General features: G+C 42.7%; 1 protein-coding gene across 1 annotated transcript; it reads right to left on the reverse strand.

Moving 5' to 3' along the window:
• Window positions 1–5,125: 5,125 nt before the first annotated feature.
• LOC104563859 (cytochrome P450 3A9) lies at window positions 5,126–16,754 on the reverse strand. The gene is made up of 13 exons (XM_010210441.2): window positions 16,603–16,754; window positions 13,820–13,913; window positions 13,348–13,400; window positions 12,114–12,213; window positions 11,306–11,419; window positions 10,935–11,023; window positions 9,802–9,950; window positions 8,576–8,703; window positions 7,869–7,953; window positions 7,308–7,468; window positions 6,630–6,856; window positions 5,934–6,096; window positions 5,126–5,720 (listed from the first exon to the last, which is right to left on the reverse strand). The coding sequence occupies exons 1-13, from the start codon at window positions 16,671–16,673 to the stop codon at window positions 5,622–5,624; spliced, it is 1,533 nt and encodes a 510-aa protein (XP_010208743.2). The 5' UTR covers window positions 16,674–16,754; the 3' UTR covers window positions 5,126–5,621.
• Between the last annotated feature and the right edge of the window lie 6,044 nt (window positions 16,755–22,798).

Here is a 22,798-nt window from a genome sequence, read left to right on the forward strand (position 1 = left end):
ATTGTCTTTCCTGATATGTGCTTGAATGTCACTGCTTCTCACGGGGGAGTCTGAGAAGTGCTCCCTTTTGCTGTTTCTACTGAGAACAGATTTCTGGAACTGCTCCTGCTGTTGTTGCACGAAAGTTTAGCACAGCAAGAAAATAACACTAGTGACTGATGGTGAGGTTTCTTAAATTCAGGTTGTGGGTTACTGAAGAGACCAAGCTGACCAATTCTAGTTAAGTAACAAAACCCATGATGACAGCTGTTCTTTCAGTATTTAAGTGTTGCTGACAAAGAGCAATGGTATACCTTGGTGATGAAGAGCAGGTAAATTAGCACTTTGCCATGATCCAAACACTCAGGTAGATATCAGACTTGGCACTGGAGAGTCTCTCCAAGAGCAGAATAGAACCACCTCTGCCTTTTGTGTGAGTACAAATGCACACATATGTGTATGTGTGAATATATATCTACCCATGCTTGCTACGTCTGTAACAGCACAAGCTGTCTGTGTTTGCTGCACATTCTGTTTCTTAGGGCAACATTTAGACTGTGAATTCCCTGTAGAAAAGACTATCTTGCTGAGTGTTCCCAACACGAGTAACCCTCCTGGGCTTTCATTTCCTGACTGATTTTTAATGTAATATAAAGAATAGAAATAATATCTTCCATTAAAACTTTATTAGATAGCTCTTCCACTTGAGAGAGCTGTTTAACCTAATCCCAGCTAAACCAATTCCAGTCATTGAAAGCTAAACATGCAAATTCAAGAGGGGGAATCGGAAAACCATCTGCAGTCTCAAAAAGATGAGGGGAAAACAAGAGAGGTGGTTTCAGTGACCTGTCTGAGAAAATGCGTGTAGCTCAGTATGGAGTCCTGGACTGAGCTATATGTGACAGGACGTGAGACTACAACAGTTAACATGGGAGGCACTTCAGTTCAATCTGCAAAAGCATGTCCTCTACTTCCACATCCTGCTGATTTCTACTGGAGTCTCTTATAATTATTGGAAGCATCAGACATCTGTTTGCTTCTGTGGATGTTACTAAGGCTACTGGTGGGCTGATTGATGTGTAGTTACTAGTGGAGAGCAGCCTGAGTGGCAGCAGCTGACCTTCTTAGGAGCATCTGTATTGCTCCTCACCTTCCCTCTGGCTTTTCGCTGTGACCTTTGAATACAGATCGATCTCAGATTAGTGTTTGTTAACAATAAATGCACTAAAATTAGGATACAAGTAGACAAGTTCTGAAAAGGTTAGAGAAGCTTGGGGCAACGTAGTGCAAGGCTCTGCTCACCACACTGGCAGCTAGTCTGTGTGGTCTATCTTCCAAAATTAATTTCCAGTCCTGTAACTTTTGTTTCCAGAGCAAAATCATCTGGACAGCCTCAGGAATGAGGGAGCCGTGGAGCAGCACGTGTGCCTTCTCATGTGGGCTGCAAGAGGCCCTGATATAGTCCAAGGGACTGTATTTTTTTTGGACACTCTTATGTGTTGATGGAACTAGTGTTTTGCCAAGCAGATATGGGTAAATGCATTCAGCTGTACTGGACTGGCTTCAATTCATAAGTAGTAGGCAGGGTTTTTCATTTTCCCACAGTTATATTGTCCTCCCTACTCCATTCGCAAACTTCTGGGTCAACAAACATATCAAAGTATGCTTATCTATTAGATAAAAGCTGTAGGTCATGTGGCAAAATAAATTTGTATCTAGATATTGTACCCAGCTGTGTAGGAAAGCCCATAGAGAACATCACCAATCATCAACTATGAACTGGTTAAATATAAACTTTGATCCATATCATCAGAGGTATTTTGTTCATCTTTGCAACATCTTCAAGAGTTCAGTAACAAAAGAAAAAAGCTCTGAGGGGAAAATTAACTGTGTCATGGGTGATATAAAACTGCATCAGTACCTATAAAGTGCACTAGAAATACAAGAGCATTGAAGTAATGAACAGAAATGCTCAGTTAGAGCTTTTTCCATATTTTATGTTAATCATTAGGGTAGAGCATGAAATTAGCTTTAATTGATATTAAGGGTTGAAAAAATGAATCCTCTGGAGAATGAGTCTCTTTAACCTTTAATGATGCAGTAAATAAAATATCCTGTCAACATTTGTGCAATAGTAAGGGTTTTCAGAATTCTGTATCTGTATGGTAAGCGATTCAATATGCCTAATTCTCTCCATTACAGCTGATAAAGGTGATGTCAGTGCATAAATTCAGCTGCAGATTTTCCACATTTCCAAGCTATCTGTCATACCCTGGTAATTCCCCACTCTGACTTCTAACTTCTAATAGAGAGATGGAGAGAGGAAGGAGGGACAGTGAGGATGAAACATTCTGCTTGCTGGCATTTCACTTGTGCACCTTCTAGCTTCTGATGCCAGAGTATCAATAGAGAAACTATGCCTCAGCAGAGGGTTAGGTAAAAGGAGCAATGCTCCTGCTGCTTCCTTCCAAGTGAAATATGCCTGGAAATGTTTCATTTTTCACTTTAAAAGCAAGGTGGAATTGCAAAAGATTTCAATGCTTTAAGGACACTTAGTTTGGTAATAGTCAGACCATTCTTCCATCTGTCAGGGCTCAGCCTGATATTGAAATGCCTAATAACCGACTTGTTGAAGCACATGATATATTCCTCTGCTGTAAGCAGGAAACCTGTTTTTCATAAAATCCATCTGATAGTTGCAATCAACTGGAAGTATTACATCATTTAGGCAAGTTACTGTAACATTGATGGTTACTCCACTATAGTTAACGGAGAAACAGAAAACAAATCTCCTCACTTATCGCTGCCTTTGTCTTTCATTGGGATTGATACAATAACAGTTCTTATATCATGGGGTATATATCTCCTTTGGAAAGTTACCAGCAAGTCTTTCTCTATGAAAGGGAACATATTTCTGCATACTTACAGAAGTTTTCCTGAGTTATGCTAGTGTTTTACCAGGGTGGGAGTCTGTTATGCTTCTCTGAGACACAGTTGTAAGATCTTTGGTCAAAGTGTGTTGGTTTTTTTAAATGTTGACATAACATTGATTTTCATGTTGTGTTTTTTCCCCTTGGTTTGGGAGGATTTAGGGGAGGAAGTGAAAGAGAAGTGTCTCCAAAATTAACTTCCACCTTTTACTCTGTTCAGAACATTTTTCATCTGATAAAGACCCGTCTATCTTGAGACAATATGATATCCCAGGACTACCAGGATCTGTTAAAACAATTAAAGGAATCAGCAAGGTCTATATGAATTAAATATGTTCTAACAGTAAAAACATTCAAAAGTAGAGTTAAACAGTGATATGTCTGGTTTAAAGAAGAAACCACCAAACCAGTGAAAAATCTGATGGATGCACAACTACGAGGACCAGCAGACTTTTGACCAAGTCACATCCCTTTCTGAGGAGTGGCCAGTGAAGCAATGGGAAGTGCTGGGAATGACAGAAGCAGCCCTTATAAGCAAAGTAATTTTATGGAGTTAAAACACGGAGGATCTAATTTTCTTCTGGAAGACTCATTACCATGATGTTGTTACACATTATTTATGGGCTGTTATGATAGTCCTGGCAGGTCATAATTGGCTGAAGCAGGAGAATTAGTCACATTTTTCACATTTGGAAGAATGATCTGTACAGTTACACTAATGACTTCATTCCCAGAGATGCCACGAACTGGGCACAGGCTGCTTGTCTTGGGGTATGGCTGGCTTAACCCTTCCTGGTTCTGAGCACCGTGCAAAGGTGCTTGATTCTGTTCATGAGATGCTAAAATTACTTTACTTAAAAGAAGCTGTTTGGCATGTGACTTGTTACTTTCATGATAGCATTCTCCTTTCCTCCCCTTTTCTTGAATATGGAGTTAGTTTTGTCTAACACTATTTTCCTATGGGGAAGAATGCTTTTATGTTTAACTACTCTGGCCATACAAGAGCATTTCACTCTCCTCATCAGAGCTGCTGCAGCATTGCAGTAGTAAGTCAGGTCCAGCTCTTCCACAGATGGTTTTTAATCCTTGGTAAGAGAAGAGCAACAGTTTAAACTGAGGAAGGGCCTTATTGACAGCACTCCTAACTATGCCTTGCTGTGTACACAGCAAAACACAAACAATTTCTCACAGATGATGAATCAGAAGGGAGCACTATAATTGTTTTATCTGCCTTCTGGGACAGCACAAGCTGCTTACTCTTGAATTAGAGCCTGGTGTATGTTGCTATATCATCCCAAAAAATGGGCAGCTTTGATTTGGGGATTTCCAGTGATCAGGAATCCACTACACTGTTGACTGAACACTCCCAATCCCCCTAATTACCATTGTCATTGAAAAATGGGTATGAATTCTTGAATAAATTGGTACTATGTGGGATTGTAGCATCTGGGCCATGTGGTTTTGTCAGCTAGACTAAAGAGCTATGGGAGAAAATTATAGACCATGATTCGAAAAATGTTGCCTTGGAGTGAAGGATGCCAGAAGAAAGTTAAGGGATGACTTGGTCTGGCTCATGTCTCTTCTCAGAAGCTTTTTCATTTTACTAGTGTCCTTGTTTTGTAGGTGTCAGGATCAGCACAATATACTGGGGTTAACTGGAATATTAAATTCAGATCCAGGAGAACCTCCCACCTGCTTTTTTATATTCCCTGTTTATGTAGTCAGGGGTGGCACAAGTCATTTGATCAAAGCATCATGCTGATGGTAGGATCATCCCATAGGACTCAAGTCATAGAATGCTCTGGAGAAGTTCAAGAGCAAAGCAGCTTGCAGTATGCTAATATCTCACCACAGGCAATGCATGAACCCCATCCATGGCTCCACTCAAGCTATGTCCAGACAATTTCTCTAGGAGCAGTGTCACTCCTGTCCACTTCTGTTACCACCTCTTGTGAGCTTTTGTTGCTCTCTGCAATCCATCCATTGCTCCAATGAAGAAAGCCAGTTGGCCAGTGCTGAACTGAAGCAACCTCTTAAACTAAGAGGTGGGAGTTAGTGTTTGTAAAATGCTGTACAAATGGGAGGGTTTGATTGCATTAAATAAAGGATCAGATTCATTAAATGAGGTGGAAAGCAATCTACATGGATAATTTCAAGAGTTGAGGCTGAATACAGTTTTTAAATAGGAAGTGATCAGCTGCTACACACAACACAGAGCAGCTCTCAAACATTTTTAATGACAGTATTTGTATACACTTTGATTAACACATAGCACAAGAGGTTTGGTAACTAGGATGTAGTCTCACACCAGTCATCTCGATTATAACACATGAAATTTCAAGCATCAGTATATCAAGAGTGTCACTGGGCTCTGCCCAGTAATGTCTGGTGATTTGAATTTCCATCACACCTTGTTTCTTTGGATCTGAGAGTAATTCCTTCTCTCTAGATGGCAAAGTTCCCTTCGAAGGGGATGATCAGCCTCTCATTCGGATTTCTGATTTTCTGCAATCAAAATTAAGGACAACTGTGTGTTGTCACTGCCCAGTGATCCACGTTACATTTCTGACAGCAATGTTTGTTGGTAAATGTTTAGTATTTGCTTTGAGAATTAACTAGAGCTTCTCTTCTGGTCTGTATGTGTAGGAGTGATCCCTTTGTTATCACAGCCCTCATGAGATGCTGGAGGATTGTTGCAGGTGCAGCTGGGGTTTATGCCTCTGCAGATGGAGCCTTGGTCCGGGAGACTAACTTCAGAATAATTGGTTTTGTTGGTTTTAAGAACCCCTGTGAACTCAGCTTGAGAGGGATCTGCAATGATAAGAGGAAAAACACACTTGGAGCTAGACAAATCAGCTAAGTAGTGACTAAAGGAAAAACTTGGCCGTGGCCCAGACATAACTTGGTCTGTAATGCCTGGAAGGGCTCACCCCTGAAAGCACAAAGCAATAGATATTGGCACACGGTGAGAAACCAAGCCCTGGCTCTTCACCTGTGAGGTTCAGAAAGTAATACCCTGCTTACCTGAGTTTCTTTGCAAGTATGGAAGGTGAAATGTTGCAATAGGCTGGCAATGGCAACTTTCAGAGTCAGGAGAGCAAATCTCATCCCAAGGCAGTTCCTGGGACCAGCTCCAAAGGGCAGGTATGTATATGGATCTATAGTATCTTTGTTTTCCTTACTGAACCTGGGTAATGACATGATTGGAGAAAATAAATCAAGGTGGAAAAAAAGGCCAGGAAGCTACATGAGGCAGATATGAATGACCAAAATAGCCAAATCTTTAGGGAAATATCATCATTTCCTTGAAAATAAAGAGGGGAGGCAAATCTGGAAGGATCAGCTCTGGTATATTTTGTAGCAAAGCCTGTGTGAGGGAGACAGGTTCAACAATTAAGATTATGCAGACCTACTGGGCAGTTACAAAAACTCCTCAGCTACCCACCCTGTCAGTAAGCCTAAAAACTGTGTATAAGATGCTGTGATATAGCAATATTTTTCTCCCAGTAAGATCACGTTTCTTGAAACCCCACTTTAAGTGCAAAGCACATTTTCTTCTTAAAATGACATTCCCATGAGCCTGCAATTTCTCATTACTATTCTTTATAAAAAAAGAAAAACAAGGAAGAATGCCATTAGGAAGCTAATCAGAGATTAATAATTAGTAGTGAGGAAAAATGTAGTACATTATTTCTTCCTTTTCATTATGCCTCTTTGTACCTTTCTGGTCTGAACTCTTCTGGGTTTGGCCAGTACTCGGGATCTCGGTGCAGAGTATAGGGTGGGATTATAACAACAGTTCCTTTGGGAATGGTCACTCCATTTATTTCTACATCTTTCTTGCAAACTCTCTCAAGCCGCCCTCCAATGGGAAAGAGCCGAAGGGTTTCATTCAGTGCCATGTCCAGGTATTCCAACTGCATTATTGCTTCGTATGTGAGAGGAGCCTGTAGGATGACAGGAAAAAGGTGACCAGGTAATATGGGCATGAGGATCAGATTGTCTTAAAATGACTACTGAGACCTGAGTGTGCCCAACCTCTACTACCTCAACTATGACTTGGGCTCACTGGAGAAAAAATGCAAGGTAGGAATTGTGTAATCAGTTTCATTTTCCTACCCCAAGTGGTGGAAATGCCTGGAAATTCACAGCCACTTGTGCATGAGTGCAGGGTATGGCAAATGGGTCTGTGCAGTGAGGTGGCCTAGAAGGTTTCAGCTGCCAAAAGAAAATTGCTACAGAGCTGGGTTTTCTCAGTATGTCTCTTGGGGGCCCTGGAAAATCCAAGGGGGACGGTGTTCAGGAGCTAAAGATTTTTTTCTTATTTTTCCTTGTCTTGACTGAATAAGGAGGGCAGCAGGGTCAGAGGGTCTTCCCCATCACTCAATGTCACCTTACCTTGTTGGGTAGAGCTGTGTCAATTTCCTCCATCAGTTTTTGCTGCACGTCAGGGTGCGTGGCCAGTTCATAGGCCAGGTAACAAAGTATGTTGCTAGTGGGCTCATACCCAGCAAATATGAAGATGAATGCTTGTGACAGGACCTCTATGTCAGTCAGAGCTGTGAGCAGAGAGGACATGGGGAAATGGAGAAAAATCAGTGTTGGCTGATGGTCTCAGCAGGGAGCAGGCAGAAATCAGTGAGGTTGGGGCAGTTTTGTTGTAGTTTTCTGATAACGTTTTTAAAACTACTCAGCTGTCTGTCTGGAAAAAGTCATTTCACAGTGGAGACAGATATTTCCCAGGTAGAAACACTTGACATGGCAGCCCTACTCCATGACAAAGGATCTGGGGAATTCTCCCCAGCCCTGGTGCCTACAACAAGGGACACAGATTTCTGCCTGGAGGTATGGTCAGTAGAGATGGCGGGGACCCATCAGCCTTTCTCTGGGAAACAGCTTCCCATACTCTCCTTCCTCTCACAGCCTCTGTTCCTGTGAGGAGTAGTTAGACATTGTTACCTTTATCTGAGTGATTTGCTTCATTGTTCTTGTGATTGTTTGAATTCTGAGATTCGATCATCAGCTGCAGAAAATCTACTCTGCCCTGAGAAGAAAAGCAGGAGAGTTTCTTTGGTGACAGGTCTCTTGGAGGGCTCATATAAGCAGATTTCATAGCCTAAGCACAATTTTTAACTGAAAGAGTCCCCAAAATGCACAAATGACAAATTTGTTTCCTTACTGAAAAATATAACACTTGCTTTTTAATTTGGAAAGCTAGCTATCCTTTTTGTGAAGCTATTGGGTGGGGCAAATTTCAGGTAAGGGATCCAAACCTTCAAAAGGCAGATTTTTGCCAAAAAGTAGTTGTAAGTTTTTAAAAGGAAGAGGGGAAGGTACAAGTCTGAAAGGTTGTATCACTGCTCTTGTGCTGCTTACGCTGGTTTCTCTTCCTCTGCCTAATCTTCTTCAGGGACTCTCGCTTATTTTAAGTTCTGCAAATCAAAGCTTAATCTAATTCTAGGGAGATTTTGTCTGGATTTAGATCTGCCAGGACTAGTTAGGCGAGTCTTTTCTAATGGTATTAAAATCAAGTGAATCTACCCACTCAAGTAGATTCAAGGTGTCATTAAATCATTGAACTTTGGCTTCGTCTTTGATATCATCACCCATCATTTCACTCAAGTGTAATTTTTGCCACAGTTGCTAGCAAATTCATGCTTACTTACTTTGTGAGTCTCCTTTTCACGATCCTGCTTAATTTTGGAGAGGGATCTCATGAAGAAATCTACAGCATCACTTGGGAAGAAGCTTATGTTCATCTTGGCCATCAGAGGAATAAGGAATGGAAATGTAACTGAAAGACAAGTCAGAAAGAAAATTGCACACTGTAAACAAACTCCACAAGCTAACATAGAATTATAGAACGGTAGGGATTGGAAGGGACCTTTAGAGATCATCTAGTCCAACACCCCTGCAGAAGCAGGTCCGCCTAGATCAGGTTGCATGAATAGCTATGAATATTACTGGGAAGTACTGATGCTCCTAAAAATGTCCTTTCTTGATTTCTTTATCTGAGAAAAGCTTGGACTTTGTCTTTTTTCCACTGTTTCTCCTTCCCTTGGGATAGGTTGTCTTGATGCAATTCTCTCAAGTTTCTGTCAGATGGGCACAACTGAGCTGGGTAGAATCATTGCTTTAAGAGATGACCAAAGCATATGCCACCTTCTGTTTTCTAAGGGCAGATTACTTTACATTGTACAGCATTACAACAGGAATGTGGCTCAGAAGAGACTATTCAAAACATTGATTCATTTTTTTCAGACTGAGATCTTCACTGATGTACATTTTCAAGTCCCCTTCAGAGCATTTCCTTCATCATTAAAACTGTATCTTTTGCTTGGGTATAGATTCATAAAATCTACAGTATCAGAACTTCATCTATGCACAGATCACAACTTTTCCTGTGTTTTAGCAAGATATCTGATCTTGATTTAAGTTTGCATGTGATTTAAGGTCCATCACTGCTAAGTTATTGTACTGCTAGGAAATTGCATCTAATTACAGTCTCCACTCAGCACTCTCTTGCAGAAATTACACTTCAGATTGCACCACTCCCCTCAAGCCTCACAGCTGAACTTGCTTTTCAAATCTCAAATTATTTTCCAGCACATCTGAACATCACAGTCATATTCAATCATGTTTCTTTTCTTTGTAAATGTTGTTGGTGGAGAATGGTGGAGAATGTTATCCTCATGCTAAAACTCTGGGAAGGAGATGAGTAAAAACCATGAAAACTATGAGGAAATGAGATAAGACATTAGGACTCCCATCCTAGTTAGAGAAGTTACCTAAGCAACAGTTAATTGGTTAATGTATGAGATGCCCCAGTCTTACTGAAGTCACACTTCAGTAGTACTGACACCTAAATGAAGTTTTCAGCCAAGTCACTCACATGATAAGATGAAGACTGGGTCAAAAAAGTCAAACTTGACCAGCTTCTGCATCTCTCTGACAAAAGGGTCTTTGGGGTTGTTCATGGAGTCAATGTTCACACCAAATGATGTGCTGGTGACAACATCCATGCTGTAGCTTCCAAAGAGTCTGGAAAAAGATGGACCCTGGTTAAATATTTGGACAAAGTGATTACATTTTTTCCTAATGTCTATGTGACATTCAAATATAAATTCTCATATGTAGTGGAAACTACAAACTTGTAGTTTGTTGGCTTTTTTTCTAGAGTGCTTTGGTTTCAAACCTATGTGAAGTTTGATTTTAGGCTGCTTTTCTGTGGATCTTAAACCAGCATGTAGCTACAGGAACAAGTTAGTGCAAGGACAGAATGTGTTTAGCTTCTTGGAGAGGAATGGTAGCACACATGTTTTTGAACATGCCATGAAAATGGTCTTGTTCAACCCAGCACAGTCCTATAATATTACAAACTGTCCAAGCCCTCTTCTCATGGGGTTTTTGGTAGGTGAGGTCACTCTTATGTGGCTATGGGTGTACAGCTGCCCCTCCTTCACCTGTACTTTCAGACTAGGGGCGAAATACACAAGTATTCCAGAGTTCATATGGAGAGCACAAACGAGAACAGCTCACAAATAAGAACCACACACTAGAGGCCATGCTGAAGCTTCCCTCCCCATTCCCATCAGGAATGGGGCAAGTGATGGATGAACATCCCACAGTGCTGGAGCCAGGCAGAGAGGCCAGCAATTTCAATATCCTGTGGTATGAGAAGGTGGTGCACAGAGATCTTGAGTATGTGCAGGGGAAAATGATGTTTCCTGATGGATTTGGGTTATCTTGGACCTGTGCGTTCACAAAGCTGAGCTGGAGCATTTTTCTCCCCATCTAATTTCCTTTAGAAGACTTATCTCTGGATCTCTGTCTCTAGGAAGTTTCACTAACATGTCAGCTTAAATTTTCACTTTCAAATTTCCAGCCAGGCTTTCAGCTATCCCTGTTCCCCATTTCAGAGGTCTGGCTTACCCAGCAAGTAATCTGTGTTGCCAATAATGAAGGAATTACAGCACTTGCTAACAAGGTAGGCTGCTTAGCCTGCTGCTCCTAGCAGCTACTTACTCCTTCACAGATAGAGTGTTGTCCTTTCCCACTTGCTTTTGAACATTTTTCACCAAAAGTTCCCCATAGTGCTTCATTATAGGGAACATCTGTAACACAAACCAGACACAGTCACTTAAGTATAGTACATTTTCCTCCTTTAAGACAGGCTTATGAAGACTACAGGGAGTTTCATGAATATTTACAAATAATATCTTTCTGCCAAGGTTTTATTTTAAGTCCTTTTTTGTTTTAAATTAGGCATATATTAAACAGGCCAGCTTAGTTGCCAGGCTCTGACTGAAGAAATCTGACCCCTGTGACAATCTCATCCTGAAAACACTGTCTGACAACTTTCTGGTTTAGTTTGTGCTTGCTCCTCTATATTTTACCTCCTTTAGTTTCCCACTGGTGAAGGTTGGAGAGAGCACAGTACGAATCCTTTTCCATTGTTCATCTTCAGCTAATGAGACAGCATTCTTCAGTACTCCTGCTAGATCTATACTCTAGAGGGGAAAAAAGGCAAGGTGTTAACCCCAGGAAAGATCATGGGTTCCTTGCAAGAGTGGGAATATAGCAGGCAAGTCCGTACTCAGGCTGGTTCAGGGGCATTACTACTGGTAGCAGGCTAAGGCCTTACAAACACCCTCTTTCAAGACACATACATGAATTGTTTTTCCTGCAGTAAGCAATCTGTGAGATGCCATTTTCATATCCAGAACAAGTGACCAAAGAAGTCCAACACCTGTATGTACATGTGTACTCCCACCTAACTGTGCCACCCAGAGCCTGCATCCCAGCTGGTGGCACAGGTGCTAGCTGGACCCTTACAGATACCCACATACTCATGCAGACTCGAATTCATCCATATATATAGGTGTGAGCTGAATTTGTTTGAAGTGCAGGCAGTTTCCTCTGCCAGTCCGGCTGTGCAGTCCCCAGGCTGTAAGGCAGGGGAACAGTGACATGCAGTGGCCGTTTTCAGTAATCCCTACAGTGCAGTCACATCCCCTGTGGGAACCCTGCCACGGACATGCTCTTCTCCTCTACTTTATTTTCCAGACTCTGTGGTATATGGAATCAAAGAATGGTAGGGATTGAAAGGGACCTTTGGAGATCTAGTCCAATCCACTGCTAAAGCAGGAAGACCCAGATCAGATCACACAGGAACACATCCATTACAGTGCTTTCTGCTCTTACCCTCCGGTTGGTAAAGGTGGAGTAACAGTCTTTAACCAGCACAGATTTAATGATTTGAGGGTCCATCACAGCAATTGCAGGTTGCCTGCCATCATAAATCCTGTCAGGGAAGAAGAGGAGACTGATAAGCAACTTCAGACAGCTGAAGTGTCAGGCTTGGCTTTTGCCAGTGAAACAAAATGTATTAAACAAATGTCTCTCCATCACCAGCCTTGTTCTGCAGGTGCTTAAGTACAGAAATGTGGAAAGTAGACATGCCAGAGGACTCCTAGGCCTTCTCCTATCTGGTTTTGTACATGATAAAGGGGGCTAAACACCCTCCAGACTCACTGGAAAATGAGCAGGGTTCAGTTCCTCAAAGGACCAGGTACTAAATGAAGCAAATGTCTTCACTTTCTCCCCTGGCTCTCTGTGGTTTTCCAGGCACTTAAACACATTACAGTATTAGAAGGAAACTTGTTCGACCCCTTTCAGGCTCTCGAATTGAATGTCTAGAGACTTGGGCTGACAGCACTGAAATATCCTTGGAGATGAAACTCAATCCTTGGTTTTTTGTCTTTTTAAGCTGCCAGTTCTGAATGCTTTCCTGGAACAGATGTAGATTAAGCGGATTTATGCACTTTCCCCACTTATGTAAAGATGTCTTTTCTAGACTCCATCTTTTAAGTTGCTGTAGGGACCAATGAATGCACTACACAGGATATGGGGGTTTGTAGCACAAGTTATCACAGCAGCGTGATAAACGTCATAAGAAATGTCTAGAGCAGAGCAGTGGTGGCTGCATGAGCTCCCTCCGCAGCAGGTAAGGATCAGCAGCACCAGGAAGTCAGCAGACTTTAGATCTGCTTCTTCACTCAGTATCAGGAGTCACTCGCATTCCTCTGCAGTTCATAAACCAGAGCAACCAGACCTCCCAGTACCTGATTCTCCCTTAAGTAAACAGTGGCTTTGCTGCTGATTTTGTTAAGAGCAGGTGAGGCCCTTTTGTCATCAGCTTTAAAATGGCTTTTATAGCCTATCTCAAAGCAATTTCCCTATAGCAGGAGAGTGGCACAGCCCTGAAGTCATCAGGCTTTAACGTGAGCCACCTCCAGCACCTATCATTGCTGTTCTCATAGTTCAGGGACAGTCAGGGCTGCAGGTAGAGAAAAGGAGATTTTTCTAATGATTTTTTCCCTTCCTTTTGTACAGATTCTAGTTTTACTTTAAGAAGAGATCAGTGGTTCATACTCACCCCCAGACTCTCCCATATTTCTGGAAACATTCATTGTCAAACTCCACAAAACCCTGTGGAAAGCAATTTTAAAATTAGAGGATGGAGGAGAGGGGATGATGTTGGAGATGATGGGTTGGGAGGAATATCTGTAAACTAATGTTCAGAGTTGCTTTCTGAGTTCTCCTCTCAGAAAACATGAGGAAGGACAGCATAAATGTACCTTGTTGTTGTGACTGAACTGTTTGCCAGGATGCTGGCAAAGGGCAACTGTAAGTCAGCCGTTCACAAGTGCTTGTTTGGAAATGCTGTAAGGGCAAGGCCCCATGGTCTATGTTACCAAGCCCTTATCCTGGGCTGGCCTTTGTACAACCTGTGAGTTAGAGCAGGGCTTGGCATTTCAGATAACTTATCATCACCATGTATCTGTTTAGCTACAGCTGTACGAGCAAAGGCCGATATTTCCAGAGCCAGAGAGGCTTCAGTCACTTACTTTACGATATTCCAGGCACGTCCCAAAGAAAGGCAGAGGTCTGGGCCCGGGAATGCCCAACTTCTTGAAGACACCATATGGCCAGATCCCGTATCTGTGGGACAGAAAAGACAACCAAGTGCTACATCACTGTGGCATTGGGGCTGTGAGCTCTCCTGGAGACTGCAGCAATGTCCCTTTGTTGATCCAGGAGCTGGAAAAAAAAAGTAGCCCAAAAAAAATTGTCCAGTAAAAACTATTTAAACATGGTAAGGCTCACTGCTGCCACACAGAGCTAGAGAGATCACTTTGATGTAACAGCAGCTATATCCTAGAGATGTAGGTGCTCTGGTAGAAACAGGACCTCAAGGCCTTTAGCAAAAGTCAAAAGAGGAGCTTATTTCCAACCAAAGGAGAGGCAGAAAAGGGAGAGAGAAGAAGGAACGCCACACTTACATGTTTTTATTGAAGAGAAATCAAAGCAGTGCCAGAAGTAATGTCCCAAACAGGGCTTTTGTCAAGCTGCACTTTAATTTCATTTCTTGTTCTCCCTCCCCTTACCCTGGCCCTAGCTCAGTGGTACGCCAGGAAATTTTGTCTTGATGGTTTTCTCTTTAGATTTTATTGACAGCTTTGCAGATTTCTTTCCTCTGAAGCACCCTTTTGGCAGCTGTAAAGTTATTACTTCTACCTCGGGGCCTTGTGTTTCTCAACAAGGGCATGGGCTGCAGCCCTTTGAAGCTTGCCTTTGGTTGTGTTGAAAGAGCTCCTCAAAATATTTGGTTTTAGTGAGTAGCTGCAGCTTCCCAAGTGAGTAGTTCATCGCATAAAGGATGTAAAGCTGCAAATGTTTGGCAGTGGGATATTAGAGATCCTCTTTGGGCTGCGTGGCAACAGCCGTGCAGCCAGCATCTTGGGGATGCTTTCCTGAAAAGCCAGAGCCTAGGCTGAGGTTTAGGAAGGTTTCTCTTACAATTAGTAATTATTTTCTAAATCTGAGGGATCTCAAATGAGATCAGTCCCTACAGTACAGGTTCTGACAGCACAAAAGGGGATCTCATTTATGGTCCAAGCAGTGCATGCAAAAAATAGGGAGTAGGGCGTTTGCAGATGCAGAAAGGTTTCACAGAGCTCATTTTGTTAATGTTTAACCTTTTCTGTCAAAGATTAATTTGGCATGGGGTATAAAAAGCTTGTATGTTCTCATTTGTAATGTTCATGGGCAGCTGGGGCTGTGGGGAGACCAGAGAATGCCAGACTGGGTTAGTTATAAAGCCCAAAAATGCTATAGGAACATAGGCTAGGCTTAATCCATCTGAAAGATGGTCAAGAAATAGCAGTCTAATGCTGTTACAACTAAAACATGACATGCTTTTCTGCAAGCTGAGAGGGACCATTAGTGTAAAGCCAGAGAATAACCATTGCTTCTTCCTACCATGGATGTGAACCAGAAATGCATGAGACTGATTCATGTGTGAACCAGAACATCATCGCCCCAGATGGACAAGATGCATGTCAACAACCTCCCTTCCTAATGATCAGTCAAATGTCTCAGCTCAGATATCAGAGCATAAAGATCTCTGCTTCATCCCTTTTGACACAACAAAATTGCAAGTGGCTGCAGAAGGTGGGAGTCTAATAACTGGCAAACTTGGATGGACGCAGAGTTACTGAAACATGAGGGTTTGGGTCAATAATGAAGGTAAGGGGTTTGGGTTGATTGGAGCCTTTTTTTTTTTCCTCAAGAGTCTGCCCCAAACAGGTTTTTGAGTGATCCAAATCACAGGGAAGGGTTTGAAAAACAGGACTAAAAGTTTCAGAGCTTACTGAACTGCCATGGCTGGAGCACTGCCAGGGCAGACAAATGGATTGTGCTCATGTGTACCACATTAATCGTTAAGGTTTATGGCTAGCAACATGCCGTCTCTGCCTAAGGGCTTGTCAACACTACAAAGTTTGTCAGTCCAGCCTTGTTGGCAGGGACTGCCAGCAGAGATGCTGTATGTCCCAGCAGAAGGGAGTTTTCAGCCAGCCCTGCTATGCTGTGGTGCTGAACATCATTAGCAAAGGAGACTAAAGCATTTTCTAACTAGTACAGCTTCTCTGAAGCACCAGGGTACACTTCTGCCTGCCACAGTTTGTTTGAAAAGCCAGGAGGAGGGAGCTGACCTTGCTCTCAGCTTTTTTTCTTCCACCATCAATGATGGGCTGTGAGGATGGACATGGGATGCTGTCCTGCAGTTATGTAGCAAATCTAACTCTGCAAGTATCCCTCCTGGCCCAGGTGCCCATGCATGGTGCATCTTACCTGGGCACTACAGAAGTCAGGAGGAGTAAGAACTAGTCCTCTGAATGCATTTTTTCTGGTGCCTTCCTGCTGCCCTCCACCTTTGCAAATCCTACAGTGGGGTCATCTACTGACTTGTCCCCTCCCCAGGTCAGCCAGGGAGCCACAGCCTTCCTTAGATGGTACCTCTGTGGAAAACAACCTAACGGCTCATAATCCTCACTGAAGTCAACACCCTGCTGGCAATGAGCACCCAGTACCATTATTTGATTATCACTTTGAGGCTTAGCAGCAAGACTGTAACAGTGCATGGGAATACTCCAAACCTTGGAGGGAGATCACACACCCATACAGTCTTTAGATACCTCAGACGCTTCCCAGAGCCTTGTGAGAGGCCAGGAAGCTGGAAAGCACACCTGTCTGTTTGCTCTTCAGCAGACTAGTTGCATGAAAAAGAACAATGGCAAGAACAGGAAAAAGGCATGAGCGAAGAACCAATAAAGAATATGTTACTCACACTATCACGAGGGCTATGAAAATAAGCAGGAGGGCCCATGTCTCCATAGAGAAGGAGGGAAGAAGGTTCATTTTGCAGCTGCTTTGCTTGGCTTTGAGCTCTGTCTTGATGTGTTTGCCCCAGGTCTGTGAGAAACAGAAGTGTTTCACGGTGTGTAATCTTTTGTGTCCAATCATGTGATGTAGGGGCTGTCCCTCTGTCATGAGGGAGGAGGAGTGGAAGGCAAAGGTAAAAAAAATATGCAAATTGGAAAACCTCGGTTCATGGGATAGACAAATGCCTGGCTGAACTGCCTATAGTTCAAATTATTTAATCTGTATGTTTTCCAGATACTTCATATCACTTTTCTGTTGTAATAGTAACAAATAACTGACTTCTTATTGAATAATTCTCCTAGGCTCCTACACCAAAACAAGCAAAATAAGTAAAACAGAGTTACAAGGAAAAGGTAAATCCCAAAGCAGGTGTCAGAGTTGGTTTACAAAAGGGAAAGAGAAGTGAAAAGGTTATTCATATATTGTATGACAAGATCCTTTCTGGAGGATGAATTGACTTTGGCAGAATTTAAGATTTTGTTTAAGCTTTCTTTCTGTATTGTGAAGGACAAGCTCTGTCTGCTTCTGCCCAGGGTGGGTCAGAAGCAACTTCTAGCAAAGGCAGGAATTTGCCCCCTGTAAAGGTTTTAGAAGTCCCCTTTGTTTGCTGGCTTGTGGATAGGTGGGTTTTTTTTGCAAGAGAAATATTCTCATTCCACAACTGTAAGCAGTAAAAATAACACCAGCTTATGAATAAAATCAGCACCCACCTTTCTGCAGCAGCTTGCAAAAAGACACAAGCAGAGGTGAAACATTAATTTTGTGATGATTCTCTTGTGAGGATGGTGAAAATAGTGACAGCATCCTAGAGATACAGATGTGTTAAGAGAAGATAATAACTATGGTTAAAACTGGGCTATTTGGATGGTGTTTGTTAGTTTCCATAATATTAAGGGTAGGGGGCTATATGATTTACACAGGTGCCTGCTATGGCATATTTAGGGCTTCATTCAGAACTCTAAAATGAGCAGTTTCTTTCCTAATAGCAGAACTGCTGCCTTCAAAAGGGAGGTTACTGACTGTACTAGGTGCAAATAATGAGTCTTACAAATACTTGGCACATCAAAAGCCCCACAGAATCATACAATGGTAGATTTGGAAGGGACCTTTACAGATCATCCAGTCCAATCCCCTCTCAGAAGCAGGTCAACCTAGACCAGAATGTGTCCAGGTGGGTCTTGAAGACCTCCAAGGATGGAGACTCCACACCCTCCCTGGGCAGCCTGTGCCACTGCTTACTCACCCTCACAGTAAGATAGTTTTTTCTTATACTTAAATGGAACTTTTTGTGTTCCAGCTTCATCCTATCACCCCTAATCCTGTTGCTAGCCACAATAGAAAAAAAGGGATGCCCCAACCTCCTGATACCCACCATTTAGAAATTTGTTAATATTAGTAAGATTCCCCCCTCAGTCTCCTCTTCTCCAGACTAAACAGCCCCAGTTCCCACAACCTTTCCTCATATGAAGATGTTCCAGTCCCCTGATCATCTTGATGGCCCTGCACTGGACTCTCTCCAGAAGTAATCTGTCCCTCTTGAGCTGAGGAGCCCAGAACCGAACACAGGACTCCAGATGAGGCCTCACCAGGGCAGAGTAGAGGGGGAGCAGAACCTCCCTCAACCTGCTCGCAACATTCTTGATGCATCCCAGGATGCCATTGGCCTTCTTGGCCACGAGGGCACATTGCTGGCTCATATTTAGTTTATTATAAATCAGGACTCCCAGGTCCCTCTCTGTAGAGCTGCTCTTCAGCAGGTCAATCCCCAGCCTGTACTGGTGCATGGGGTTGTTCCTTCCCAGATGCAGGACTCTGCACTTATCCTTGTTGAATCTCATGAGGTTCCTCTCTGTCCAACTCTCAAACCAGTCGAGATCCCACTGAATGGCAGCACAGCCTCTGGGGAATCAGCCAGTCCCATGTCTCTGAGGATATTGCTGTGATTTTTTTATTCATTTTCTTGTCTTCCCACTCCACCCTGCAGGAATGTGTCCAGGAAGGTTTGGAAACTTCCAGAGAAGGAGACTCCACACCCTCCCTGGGCAGCTTGTATCAAGGCTCCCTCACCCTTACACTAAAGTAGTTTTTCCATAAGTTTAAGTGGGACTTCTTGTGTTCCAGCTTTTGTCCATTAGCCCTACCCCTATCACTAGACACTACAGAAAAAAAGTGTTGATCATCCCCTTGACATACACCTTTCAAATACTTTTATTAATGAGGTCCCACCTCAGTCCACACAGTGATACAATACATTCTGAAAGTCATCATCTGACTTAGCAGCATTTGTATCTCATTTCACCTTTGCCTGGCCTTTGCTTCGACCTTCAGAGACAACTCAGTTGCAGATTATTTTGCAATAAACAATCTACTTCAGTTGGACATGAACAGACAAGTTCATGACAGCTCGTTCAGGTCCTACCTTGTTTGATTCAGAGATATTGAAAGAACATGTGACGAAATAGGTACCTTTCCCATTCAGGAGCTTGTCAGAGCAGTGATTGTTTTCCCATGGTTTCTCTTTTCACATTTTGACACAGCCTTGAAATCTGAATTTGCTGGGTCCAAATGTTCCCAACTCATCATGTTGGAAAACAGGTTAATACCATTTATTCATGAGATAAGGTTGCTCTAGGACTCCCCATCTTTTGTAAAATAAGCCTCAATCCTTGCCCCGTTTGGGTCATTTTTAAGAGTAAGAATAGTCTCTGGAAAAAACTTGTTAAAAAATCAGATAGATGCAAAGAGTCTTTTTGTTGGTTTTGTATTGCAGCGTTTGTTTGGTTGCTGAGCACTGGGTTGAGGATCAGTTGAGCAATCTGGAGGTACATAAATCCATGGGCCCCGATGGGATGCACCCGTGGGTGCTGAGGGAGTTGGTGGAAGTCATTGCTAAACCACTCTCCATTATCTTCAGTAAGTTGTCGAAAACAAGAGAGGTGCCTGAGGACTGGAGGAGAGCAAATGTCACTCCAGTCTTCAGAAAGGGCAAGAAGGAGGAGACGGGTAACTACAGACCGGTCAGCCTCATCTCCATCCCTGGAAAGGTGATGGAATGACTTACCCTGGGCACTCTCTCCAGGCATTTAAAGGACAAGAGGGTCATTAGGAGCAGTCAACATGGCTTTACCAAGGGCAGGTCATGTTTGACCAACCTGACAGCCTTTTATGAAGCTGTAACCAGGTGGGATAGATGGTGGTAGTGCAGTGGATGTGGTTTATCTTGATTTCAATAAAGCATTTGACACCATCTCTCACAGCATCCTGGCAGCAAAACTGAGAAGATGTGGGCTGCATGATCAGGTAGTGAGGTGGATTGTTAAGTGGTTGAAGGGAAGAAGGCAGAGAGTGGTGATCAATGGGGCAGGGTCTAGTTGGAGGCTTGTATCTAGTGGTGTCCCTCAGCAGTCAGTGCTGAGACCGGTACTGTTCAATCTACTCATTAATAGCCATGATGACGGAATAGAGGCACTGTCAGCAAGTTTGCTGATGATACTAAACTGGTGGGAGTGGCTGACACACCAGAAGGCTGTGCTGCCATTCAATGAGACCTGGACAGGCTGGAGAGTTGGGCAGAGAGAAATCTAACAAAATTCAACAAGAGCAACTGTTGAATCTTGCATCTGGGAAAGAATAACCCCATGTACCAGTACAGGTTGGGGAATTTAATGCTTAGACAGTAATGTAGGGGAAAGAGACCTGGGGGTCCTGGTGAACAGCAGGATGAGCATGAGCCAGCAATGTGCCCTTGTGGTCAAGGTTCTCCTCCCTCTCTACTTTGCCCTTGTGAGACTGTATCTGGAATATTGTGTCCAGCTCTGGGCCCCTCAGTTCAAGAAGGACAGGGAGCTGCTGGAGAGAGCTCAGCACAAGGCTACAAAGATAATTAAGGGAGTGCAGCATCTCCCTTATGATGAAAGGCTGAGGGAGCTGGGGCTCTTCAGCTGGGAGAAGAGGAGACTGAGGAGTGATCTCATTAATGTTTACAAATATGTAAAGAATGAGTGTCAGGAGGATGGAGACAGGTTGTTGTCACTGATGTCCAATGATAGGACAAGGGGCAACAGGTGGAACATAAGAGGTTCCAAAGAAACACAAGGAAGAATTTCCTCACTATGAGGGTGAGGGAGCACTGGAATAGGCTGCCCAGATGGGTTGTCGAGTCTTCTTCTCTGGAGACATTCAAAACCCATCTGGATGAGTTCCTGTATGACCTACTCTAGGTGGTCCTGCTCTGGCAGGGGAATTGGACTAGATGATCTTTTGAGATCCAAACCCTTAAGATTCTGTGGTTTTGTGATGATCTCTGACTGTGCCTGATGACTTTAAACAAACAAAAGCCCAGCATCCTGTTGGGAAAGCTGATAGATAAATAAACAAAAAATAAAAAGCAAACCCACCTTCACTTGTCCATAACAGGGGAAAGTCAATGACCTGGGAACACATGATCGATTTTTACATAACATGTCAGTCAAGTTCAGAGCTGGGTTGACGCACTGTCTTGTCCTTTATTATACCTGTGGGAAAACCCCTCCTAGTCTCAGTCATTGGTGACAAAATCATACAGGATATGCAGCACACAGTGGATATGACACACACCCTTATAACTTAATCACATGGCAACTCATGTGTTGTCTTTTTGTTTCCAGGATGGTCACAGACTGAGAGTGAAAGGTTTGAAAAGCCAAAGTTTGCAGCAAATTCAGAAGAGAACTGAGCTGCTTTTCCATTTATAATGCTCTTAAGTAGCTCAGGTTAATAGATTAACACCTTCCAGGGAAGAAAAAACACATATCATTGTTATTTGCAGTATAAGGGAGTGTTCCTAATCCTGGCTGTGAACAAGGTGTGATGAGGAAGAGGAATTTCTTGTATAACAATGGCTAGGGTCAGGGAAGTAAAATGAAAGAACATGTGTTTCTTCCACAGGCTATAAGAAGGGTAAGAAAAGCACTGGGGAATAACAACTATGACTGAGACACAGGCATGAAGAAGAAAGAGCAGTTCAGAAGAGAAAGAGATACTGGGGAGAAAACCCCACAAACCACCAGTGGGTAACATTTTGTGTTCGTGATGAAATGGACTGCATGGGAACACAGAGGGCCAGGCCAGATAAGCCTGGATCTTCAGGTCTAAATCACTTTTGAGTATGATCACAAAAGAAGTTCTCCTGAGACATTTTGAAGAGTTTCTTAAGGATTCTCAGGGCTGGACCAGTTGCAGCAGACACTCTGCAGTGCTACCTGGGATGTAAATATTGCTAAGTAGTTGTATTATTGTGGAGTATTTTAAACTCTTTAGACACAGACTGTAACAAACATTACACATCATGCAGAGTTCAATCTCTGTATGGGAGATGGCAGGTTTCTGCACTGGAGAAACACCAAACTAGCAAGCAGTGGAACTGGTTTAGCTTCAGTGTTGATAAGTAATTTAAGATACTCTAAAAGAACAGTTAAGACTAAAATTACCTTAGGCTGAATGAAACACATTTATTTGGTTTAACATAGTAGAAGTATAAGCAAAAATAAGCTTACAACTAAGGCTCTCTTTTACAAGATGATAAATCAATGAAACAAACCACTGGAAGATTTCAGGGCCTTCAATGTAGACTACTTAATCTCCTTTTTAAGTCAATGATGCTAATACTATCAGTCAACTGTATGCCAAGAGGCTTGCAGAAATGGGGTCTACACCCAACTGCCTGAACAGCTACATTAAAAATGATGGTCAGAGTAAAACAGCCAGGTAGGAAGTGGAGGGAAAAAAAAACAACAAGGATTTTGTAATTCGAAGTGTACTCTTCTATGTTCTAGCTATAAGATCATCCGGGATGGTAGCTCATTTCTGTGCCTGGCTCAGAGCAGCCCAGTGTTTGAACATACTGGCTCACTGGGGTCCAATTAAGGGAGGAGTCCAGCAAATCAGAGACACTTCTCACCCCCATGGAGAGATGCCCCCCAAAAACCTTTGCTTGTTTAGTCTAGTTAAATAATAACTGGGCTAGAAGGAAGTTGCTGTGAGATAAATGCCAGATAGAAGAGTTATTTAATCAAGTTATGACCTTGGCACAGCGACAAATGGGTATAACCCAGTCATGAATA

This window comes from Colius striatus, chromosome 3, assembly GCF_028858725.1.
Source record: "Colius striatus isolate bColStr4 chromosome 3, bColStr4.1.hap1, whole genome shotgun sequence".
Lineage (NCBI taxonomy): Eukaryota > Metazoa > Chordata > Aves > Coliiformes > Coliidae > Colius > Colius striatus.

What these genes read in the sequence shown, in the direction of transcription:
- LOC104563859 (XM_010210441.2), bottom strand. Translation starts at nt 16,673, where the DNA reads ATGAACCTTCTTCCCTCCTTCTCTATGGAGACATGGGCCCTCCTGCTT. An exon ending in CCACCTTTACCAACCGGAGG is followed by an intron (nt 11,420 to 12,113) that starts GTAAGAGCAGAA and finishes TTTCCCCTCTAG; the next exon opens with AGTATAGATCTAGCAGGAGT. An exon ending in ATACTTGCAAAGAAACTCAG is followed by an intron (nt 5,721 to 5,933) that starts GTAAGCAGGGTA and finishes TTATCATTGCAG; the next exon opens with ATCCCTCTCAAGCTGAGTTC.